This window comes from Lactuca virosa, chromosome 5 (assembly GCF_052849685.1).
Source record: "Lactuca virosa cultivar CGN04683 chromosome 5, Lactuca_virosa_CGN04683_v6, whole genome shotgun sequence".
Lineage (NCBI taxonomy): Eukaryota > Viridiplantae > Streptophyta > Magnoliopsida > Asterales > Asteraceae > Lactuca > Lactuca virosa.
In genome coordinates, this window is record NC_136430.1 from 452,462,593 (window position 1) to 452,472,471 (window position 9,879).

At 36.5% G+C, this 9,879-nt stretch overlaps 1 protein-coding gene and 1 long non-coding RNA gene across 2 annotated transcripts; one reads left to right on the forward strand and one right to left on the reverse strand.

The window, feature by feature from the left end:
* Positions 1 to 204: 204 nt before the first annotated feature.
* On the forward strand, positions 205 to 1,032 carry LOC145114296 (uncharacterized). Its single transcript, XM_079050299.1, has 2 exons — positions 205 to 796; positions 911 to 1,032. Exons 1-2 carry the CDS (start codon positions 205 to 207, stop codon positions 1,030 to 1,032), a joined length of 714 nt encoding a protein of 237 aa, XP_078906425.1.
* Positions 1,033 to 8,148: 7,116 nt separating this feature from the next.
* Positions 8,149 to 9,583, reverse strand: LOC145114451 (uncharacterized). Its single transcript, XR_013711018.1, has 2 exons — positions 8,527 to 9,583; positions 8,149 to 8,331 (listed from the first exon to the last, which is right to left on the reverse strand). It is a non-coding gene; the product is annotated as an uncharacterized LOC145114451 (long non-coding RNA).
* Between the last annotated feature and the right edge of the window lie 296 nt (positions 9,584 to 9,879).

Genomic DNA, 9,879 nt, shown 5'->3' on the forward strand with positions numbered 1-9,879 from the left:
AGCTTTCCTGAGTCAAATCAAAGGGGATATGAGCAGCCATGGGGTGATCAAAGATGGAACAACAATCAAGGTCGGGGAGGAAATCAACAGGGAAGTTATCAACCAAGTCAACCACATCAATACCAACAAAGACCACCTTTTCCACCACATAACTTTCAGCCAAGGCAGCCACAATAGCCTCCTCAACAAGCGGGTTCATCAAGTATGTCCTTAGAGGACAAAGTGAAGAGTTTGGCAACTAGTACACAAGCTTTCCAAAAAGAAACAAAAGCAAGCATAAAGAACTTAGAGCAACAAGTTTTACAGCTTGCTACTTTCGTAAGCAAACTAGAATCTCAAGGAAAGTTGACCGCCCAAACTAAAACGAACCCAAGGCATAACGTGTGTGCCATCACATTGAGAGAAGGAAAGAGTTACAATGGTCCAAAAGTGTCGGTTGATCAAGAGGGAGAAGAAATAGTAGTCGAAGAGGCAACCAAACAAGAGAAGAAGGAAGATAAAACAACCGAAAAGAAGCCCTCCGTCATTGAGTATAAAGCCACACCTACTCCATTTCCTGAAATATCAGAGAGCACGGAGAAAGAACGGGTGGAGAGTGAGATTATGCAAATGTTCAAAAAAGTTCAAATCAACATTCCACTCCTCGAGACCATCAAGCAGGTACCTAGATATACAAGGTTCCTTAAGGATCTTTGTGTATCTAAAAAGAAATTAAAAGGAAACCAAATTGTAACTATTGGGGAGAATGTATCCGCGGTTTTGCAAAAGAGGATGCACCCGAAGTGCAAGGATCCTGGTATCTTTACGGTGCCTTTCAAATTGGGGAATCTTTATGTTCCTCGATCCATGATCGATTTAGGTGCATCCATAAATGTCCTAACATATTCTATTTTTAAATTAATTGGTGTAGGAACATTGAGCAAAACCGGTGTGATCATCCAACTTGCCGACCGGTCTTTGGTACACCCAAAAGGTGTATTGGAGGACGTGTTAGTGCAAGTCAATGAATTTGTTTTCCCGGCTGATTTTTAGGTTCTAGATATGGGAGATGATGACTCTCCAAGTTCAAGTTCCATACTTTTGGGTACACCTTTTCTTAAAACTTCTAAAACAAAAATTGATGTCTGTAACGGAACTTTAAGTATGGAATTTGACGGCGAAGTTATCAACTTCAATGTTCATGAAGCAAAAAAAGTTCCTTCCGATGTTCAATCTGTAAATCCTGTGAATTTGATCCAGCCCTCAACTAAAAAGGGTTTAAACTTGTCTAACAATGAATTTCTAGAGTTAGTTTTGTCACGAAAACTAGACAGGGACAAATCCAAAGAGCTTGCAAAGGAGTTCGATATGAATAATGAGGTGCTGGAGATTTTGGAGTTTATTGATGACACGAAGCACATGAGGATTGATGATATGAAACCCAAGCCACCCACTACCAAAGCCAAATTCCTTCCACCGGTGGAACAAACACAATATTCGGGAGCAAAAACTCCACCGGACCCTTTAAAGATAATACATGTCGAGAAGGAGACCACTCAACCGGTCATCAACTCAGATAAACGATCGAAGAAGGAAGAGAAGGAGTTGATAACCCTTCTTAATAAATACCAAAGAAGGATCAAGTGGACAGTCTCCGATATTAAGGGTTTAAGCCCTTTTTGGTTTGTGCGAAAAAAAGAAAGCCAAAGAAATGGTGAAGGTTCCATTGAAGGAAATGGCGAGAAGGTTGATGTGTTGGAAAGGCCCACAAACTTAGAATGAGGCATATTCCGGGGCCAAGTCGAGCCAACGACTTAAAACAAGGGCGGCTAACCGGGAGGCAACCCGGGGTATTTTTGTCTTTTTCTTTAAAAACATTTCCATTTCATTGAGGTTTTTGGTTTTTAATGTTCCAAATGCATTTAAACATGTTTTTAAATCACCAAACGGACCTCGGGATACAAAACCATTTCATTTGAATGAGAGGGGATTTTTGGGTTCAAAAAGTGGGAAGTGTCAAACAGAGCCGTACACGGCCCGTGTTCATTTTTGCCTTATACTGAACACGGGTCGTGTTCAGCCATTTTCAAAATTTTAAACCCCCAACACGGGTCGTGTGATTTTACACTAAAAGAACACGGGTCGTGTTCGCGCTGCAGGACAAATGTGTTTTAAGTCTAAAAATCAGTTTTTATCACCCCATTCATCCATAACTCACCGCCAAAACAATTTCTCTTTTCCAAGAACCCCCACCACCGACCATGGAACCCCCTATAAATATGAACATCTACCCCTCATTTTCACTTTTCTGGCTGAAAACTCCCTCATTCCCTCTCTAAACCTCTCAACCGTAAACACCCAAAACACCCTCTTTTCTTCCAAAAATCATCAAAAATCACCTCTGGAGGTTGTTTCGGAGCATCTAAAACGTGTTTTTCATCGAATCCAACATCATTGTTCTCGAGTTTACGGCCGTACACCCTTCAAATCTTTAAATCTTCAAAGGACGCAAAATGTTTACGGCCGTACACCCTTCAAAGATTCATAAATTCCTCAAGAACACCGTTCATGGCCGTAAACCCTTCAAGGGGCTGTTCACGGCCGGACACCCTTCACCGCCGCAAACTCCTTCACACCGTGAATCTTGGTCGCAAACCCACTTTTCCACCTCGATTGAGTCTCGGTAACATTCCTAAACCAATAACAAGTGTTTTTCCAACACTATAATAAAATGGTTTCGCTAATAAAATACATATATGTATTAATTGCTATTAGGATCCCGTTGAGTGCCGCGTACATCAACTCGAGGGTCTTCATTCCCAGTTTCGTTGTCCAACACTTTCACGCAACTAACAGTGAGTTCATACCCCTATGCTTTTACTATTTTCACGTTTTCAGGGGGGAATACAAGCCAAACACAAATGATTTTGTGAATTTATACAAAAGGATTTCAACACCTTTAAAACTGATGCAATTAATACAATCATACGGTTCCCACATGTTTATAAAATATTTAGATATTTCATCCCTTTTGTAACATGCTGAGCATAAGGGACTTTTTCAATCTACAGTTAAAATTGCATAGTTTCAGATCAATACATAAACCAAGTACATAACATACATGCAAACTATAATAGGTATAGTTTGGGTCTTCAATACACAGATTTATGAATCCAGAGTTATACATAGCAAAACATATAAACTATGGCAGGTTTAGTTTATGATATATATTACTACATTTGGACTTCAAGAGTACAACATTAAATAATTATTTAAGTATAATTATTACCCTATAAAGTATACACACGGGTTTAAATACAGTAGATCAATACAGAACTACACGTAAACTAGTTAATACAGGATTGTGAGACAACTCTTCAATTATACCTTTCGGGGTACAGGTTAAATCCTATCATAGTATAACCAGAGTCTCCTAGAAGGATAGCGTGAGATTTGTGAATAGATCTATTCGGGACTGACAATCCCACACCTGAACTGCTAGCTATAGTTAGGCAGACATGCCTGGGGCGACAAATGTCATATATCCGACACTTGAAGAACGTCGTAAATGTCACTAGGTCATATCAAGCATGGTTATACGACTCACAATTGTATGAACTAACCTTATTCTTTACGGGATTTCATTCTTCTTTAGTTTTATTTTCATTAATAAAACTAGTTCATAATACAACTGGAGGATTTCAGGGATTTCAACTCATAGTTTTATTTTAAGTAATGAAACTACTATACATGCTGGTGGTAACTAGGGTTTTCAAACAGAACATTCTATACATTACTGGTGATAGCCAGAGTTTTCATACAAAGGGGTTTTTCATTCAAAACAACGATATACAGTACATCTGATGGTAACCAGGCATACAAACTAATACATTATACACTACTACAGAACACAGTAATAAACATATATGTTAGAAAATATTGGATTTTCTAGGGAAGCATACAAACATTTTACAGATTCAATAACAGGTTTTCATTACAAAAAAATGCTTATGAACTCACCAGCTTAATGCTAATACTCTTTTTAAAACCGCTTGTATTCTCAGGAAATCAGTAGACAGGTACCTTAGTAGACTTTTGAGAAGACGGAGCATATAGAGTCACGTCTTTGTTTTGCTACTCTTGATGTATATAAATATGAATCAAACAGATGTAAATAACTCTTTATATATTCAATGTAATGGGTGTGTTTACTTTGATTATTATGATGTAATTGTTGTGATACTACATATGACGTCCTCCACCCCCGAACGTTTCCGCCGTTCCGGATTGGGGGTGTGACAGTACCAAGCTAATTTGCATGGTTATTCACGCCTTGTTTGTGATGCTCGGTATCCTAGTCACAAACTTGAAGGGCATAATCGAGATTAAACATGCCATTGAAAAGTTCAATGAATCTCAAAAGATATAGGAATTTCATTTAAAAACCTAATTCGATTTAAAATTTTGGTTTCGTGGTGGAATTGGTAAATCGTCATTTACCTACCGACAAATAGTTTACAATTGGATTACGGCATCCCTCTTCCGAATTGTGAATTATTGTGTTGGGTCCTAGACATAGTCTTTCATTTGGGTGATATACTAAGGATTAAATCAACTAAATTGAATTTCTCCCTTGTGGATGTCTAGTTCTGACAACTATGATCTTCCTTATCCTTTTGGAAAAAGCTTTCCTCATGAAGATGATATTCCATGTGACGATCGAGGTGAAAGATCAATCCCTTTTTCGTGCTTTAGTGGAACTTCTGTTCCTCCACCTCCTCCAGTTATTCTCCCTGACCCACGTGTTCGTCAACTTGAAAAGTTCAAGGTCACTCAAGCCCTATCGGCAAGCAAACACGAAGATGGAAAGTCTGTATGTGCTCACGTCTTGGAGATGAAGTTGCAAATTGACAGGCTGGGAATGTTAGGTGTCGTTTCCCCAAGGAAGCTGGCTGTTGACTTAGTTCTTCAGTCACTTCCCGAGTCGTATGGTCAGTTCGTTAAAGACTACTATATGACAGATCACGACGTGACCCTTATTGATCTTACATATTTGCTAATTGCTGCTGAATCAGCAATGACTTGGCGCACTGTTCAAGCAAATTTGATTGGAAGATCTACATCCCAAATTTCCATGGACCCTAACAATGGCAAAGGTGATAGTCCAGAAATGGTTTCTTCTCCTAAGGGAGAGAAATCGGCCATGGTCGAAAAGTTTGATCATAAGAGAAAGGCTGAGTCTGAAATAATCTCATGCACCATTCCGAAAGCGTCTGTTTGTTTTTATTGCCAAGAGAAGGGGCATTGGATGCGAAGCTGTCGTATCTACCTGAAGGATCGCAAGGATGGTAAAGTCAAGATGTATGACTCTACTTCAGGTAAGTCCACTATCTAACTATATTAAGTCCCTATTTATAGATTCTTAATACATGATGTGATAAGATTGCATTTTGATGTTTTGTAGGATCGAAGAAAAAGAAAGGAAGATTAAAGGAAGAGTGAGCTGAGTCTGGTCGCGAAGAGATGAATTTCGATCGCATGGTTCAATGATCAGATTTATGATAGATTGCTTAGGAGTTATGATAGATTGCTTAGGAATATTTAGTAACATAGTTTTCATATAAATTTGCATTGTAAGGACAAGTTTTCCGCATTTTTTATAAATAAAGAAATTTTTGATTTTGTTTTATTTTATATTATCCTTGCAATGACATTAGTAAAAATTGGTGTTTATATATCATTAGCAATGTTGGAAATGAATTTGATTCTTGTGGTAAAGTCATAATTTACCAAATAAGGAAGGATTCTCATCACCCAAGTTTCAATTGGAGAGAAACTTGGAATCATGCGACTTGTATTGTGTGATGAATGAGAACCTTCATCTTTGGGAAATTAAGACTAATTCCTTGTTCACATATGTATGTGAGTCAAGTGAAGGACTAATGGATCAAGTACGCATTGATGTGGAATTGTTTAGATCCACCGCAAAGGACAATAAGGCTATTTGTCATGATTCACTAATGGTTTAGTAAATATTGTTATAATTACAGATTAAGTGTAATTCTAATACCTTGAAAAGTTTCAAAGTAGAGCATAACGAATAAGAAGAATCAATTAGGCAGAAAGATGAAAGTTTCTACAATATGAAAGGAAAGGAGAGTACTTTAGTATCGTGTTTTATGATCATCCTAATGATTATGGAATCATATCACAATTGATACTCTATGGACACCTTAGTGCATTTGTATGACCAAGGAGAGGAATCGGGAATTGTTGAAATAGTTAAATAAAAAGGATGAGTCATACTTTGTTCCAAAGTCGAGTTTGAGAGTTATACTCTTAGTTACTTCATGAAATATGGAGTAGAAAAGTTTCTAACTCTTGCACATTTCAAATTGGTAGTTGTGATGTTTTGGATAAAACAAAGACCAACTAAGACCAATTGTATGAAATGTTTTTCTTGATAAAAATTCGCACTAACTCTTGAATGTTTGTTTGTCGAGAAATGTTCCTTGACAGAGAATCTTATATGTCAAGAGGTTAGTGTGAGTCTAAATGATCTTGAATAATTTCAAGAACTAGTCAAGAATAAACCTATTGTTTATCACTAGCACACGAATTGAGGTTTGTAACCTATCGTGTTGACATGTTCTTGTTTCTGTGCTCATCCCAATTAAGTTGACTATGCATGTGAGTTCTATGAATTCTCATTTGATTGCATTAGGCAAACCACCTTGATCAATGGAAAGTACATTGATCTGTATGGGTGAGCTGCTCAATAACTTGGAAGCAATGGTAGGCCTTTGTGCTGCGAGATGGCAAGAAATTGAGATTAAGCAAGTTTAGTCCATATGAGTTTGGTTTTGTCATAAACCTTGTCTTATGATAGTGGTTCGAAATGACAAGTTCACATGGATAGGAACATATACACCATAATTATTTATAGAAAACATATTTTTTAAATGTCTTTTTTATGTTATTATTAGCCGGTGGTGGAGCCAATATCAAAATAAAGGAGTATCCCCGACAAGTAAAGGGGTATCCTCGACAAATCTTGTATGACTTGTATCTCTAATCTCTTTTAGAATGGTTAATGACCTAGGAGGGTAATAGTGTTTCAAATTTATCCACATTAGGTCCTTAAGGTCTTTTTTGTACATATTACACTAACATGGTTGTTATAATTATTTAAATGACATCCCTTTAACATTTAAAGAGACGACATTTAAACGGTTGTACCAACCATGTTGGTATAATATGTACAAAAAAAATACCTTAAAGACCTAATATGGCAAATTTGAACCTTATTACCCTCCTAGGTCATTAACCCAAAAGTAATCATAAGTCGATATACATATCTTAAACACACATGTTACATTGTTGCACATTTTCTTTATTAATGGATTCGTATATTTCACCTTATTTTTCCCTCAAAACACCAAGCTAGCTCTTAATAACAAAGCTATAAATTTTACATAAGAGGGACGAGTTTTATTAATTACGAAAGGTGGAGGGGGCACCGGTGAACCTAGCCAATTCTAGGAGTTCGAAGAACGACGCCACTAGAGTTCACCCACACCCTCACACGGTTGCACCGGAACTCCCCAGTCGTCGGAGTTCCGTCCAGTATCACCATCGCGTCGACACGTGGATTCTCTCTTTCAATCGTCACCGCTGCAGCTCCTCCGTTCGCTCCCACCAGCTCCGGCCATGAACTCTTTCCTGTATCCGGTGTCCAATATCCAAACACAAACTTGTTTAGTTCGTCTTCACTTTTCACACCCATTCATTATATAAAAATTTGCTCGAATCATATGAAATCAAAATATAAATAAAATTAAAATAGATTCCATTTACCTTCGCAATCAGACATTGTTAGATGAGCAGTGAAGACAACGAATTCGAATGTGAGCTATAAATAGGGTTAAGGCTTCGGAGAAGTGCTGGAGTAAAAGCCGTACCTTGTGGAGTATAACTTGTACCCTTTTGTTTTTTCAACATTTCCCATTTGAGTATAGGCCAAATTCAAAATTGTCACTTTTGTTGAATTGTTGAAATTTGCAAACCATGGCAAAACGGCCATTTTTGCTGACTTTCAAAATTGGGAAATTCCGGTAATCCCTATCTGATTTGCAATGAATAATAATCATAATTTAACAATTATAGTAATAAATCTGAAGCAGTTTGTTTGAACATATATAAGATATGGGAAAAAAAACAACACTTCACTCAAGAAGACTTTAATTTCTCTATCAAAAAGAAAGAATTTGTGTACAAATGTCATAATTATAGTAATAAATCTCCACTTCTTTTGTGTTGATCCTCGATAAATTAAGCCTTTCCATCATGCGTCTGAAAACACCAATTAAGGGGTGTTATGTAATAATGTTATTGGTTAGAAGACTTAATTATGGTTTCCAAGATTGAGTGAGTAATAAAGAAAAAGAAAACTAATCATGATCATGATAGAAAAATAAATAGGGCTAAATGCATGAAGTGATGAAACGGTAAGGTATTATATATACAATTAAATGAGAGGAGCCTTACAAAGTAAGCTTTTGCCTTTTAGGATTTTGCCACATTAGTTTGGGGTTTGTGTGCTTTTGGTCCCTGATTTGAAGTTTGCCCACTTTTCGTCCCTCTTCAATATCCTAATCTTCAATTGATACCTGGGATACTTTTCTAGTTTTCATTAATTTCTATTACAACATTGTATTTTCAACTTTTTTCTTAAAGTTAAATGCAAGAAATATCATTGTACTTTCATGTCTTCCTATTACAGCATTGCACTTTGAGAAACTACCAAATTATAGCAACATCATCCCATTTCAAAGAAAGAAATAAATTGGAAGTACAATCTTATAATTGAGTTAGATTTCTCAAGTTACAATGCCTCAATAATGAAAAAAACGAAATTACAATTTTGTAGAAAGAAATGTAAGTACGATGCTGTAATAAACCCATCAGTTAAAGTATGTTGTCATTTATTCATTTAAGTGTCTGATCATGGTAAGCCTTACCGATCTACCATAACAAAAAAAAAGGCTATATGCAAGAAATAACAAAGAAATTTCATTTAACATTTGTATTATAGCATCATACATTCATTTCTTTCTATTATTTTGGTTTTTTAGATCGATTCTGTTTTTGCTCATCCTAAAATAAACGACTATAGTAACCGATAACTGAGAGTTAACAAATTAGTTACAGTTAGTTAAGTGACAGTTAAGAGGATGTTAGACAGTTAGAAAGCCATGTGCATTGTATGCGTTGGTACTTGTACTCTTTATACACATGAACATCTACATTCACCTAACCACAAATATTGATTTTCCATACATGCTTGTAAATTTATGTGAGTAGATTAGAGCTATGATACAATGATATTGCTGTAATGTAACTAAATCAAATGAGGAATATCAGATAATATGGAAGCAAATAATTTAAACACACTTGATTATTTATTTATGCATTATGTATACATTATACTTGTCTTTCACTCAAAAACAAACATCAAGGTAGCTAAAATAATAAAATTTTAAATAAAACTGGACTGGAGGAATGAGTTTTATTAATTACGACAAGTGGAGGGGAGAATAGCGAACTTAGCCAATTCGAGGAGATCGAATGACGACACCACCAGAATTTACCCACACCCACACACGGTCACACCGGAAATCCCTAGTCGTCGGAGTTCCGTCCAGTAATACAATTGCGTCGACAAGTGGATTCTCTCTTTCAATCGTCACCGATGCAGATCTTCCGGTCATCCCCACCAGCTCCGGCAATGAACTCTTTCCTGTATCCAGTATCCAATATCCGAACACAAACTTGTTTAGTTCATATTCACAACCATTCATTATGCAAGTACTTCTCGAATCATATGAAATCAAAATATAA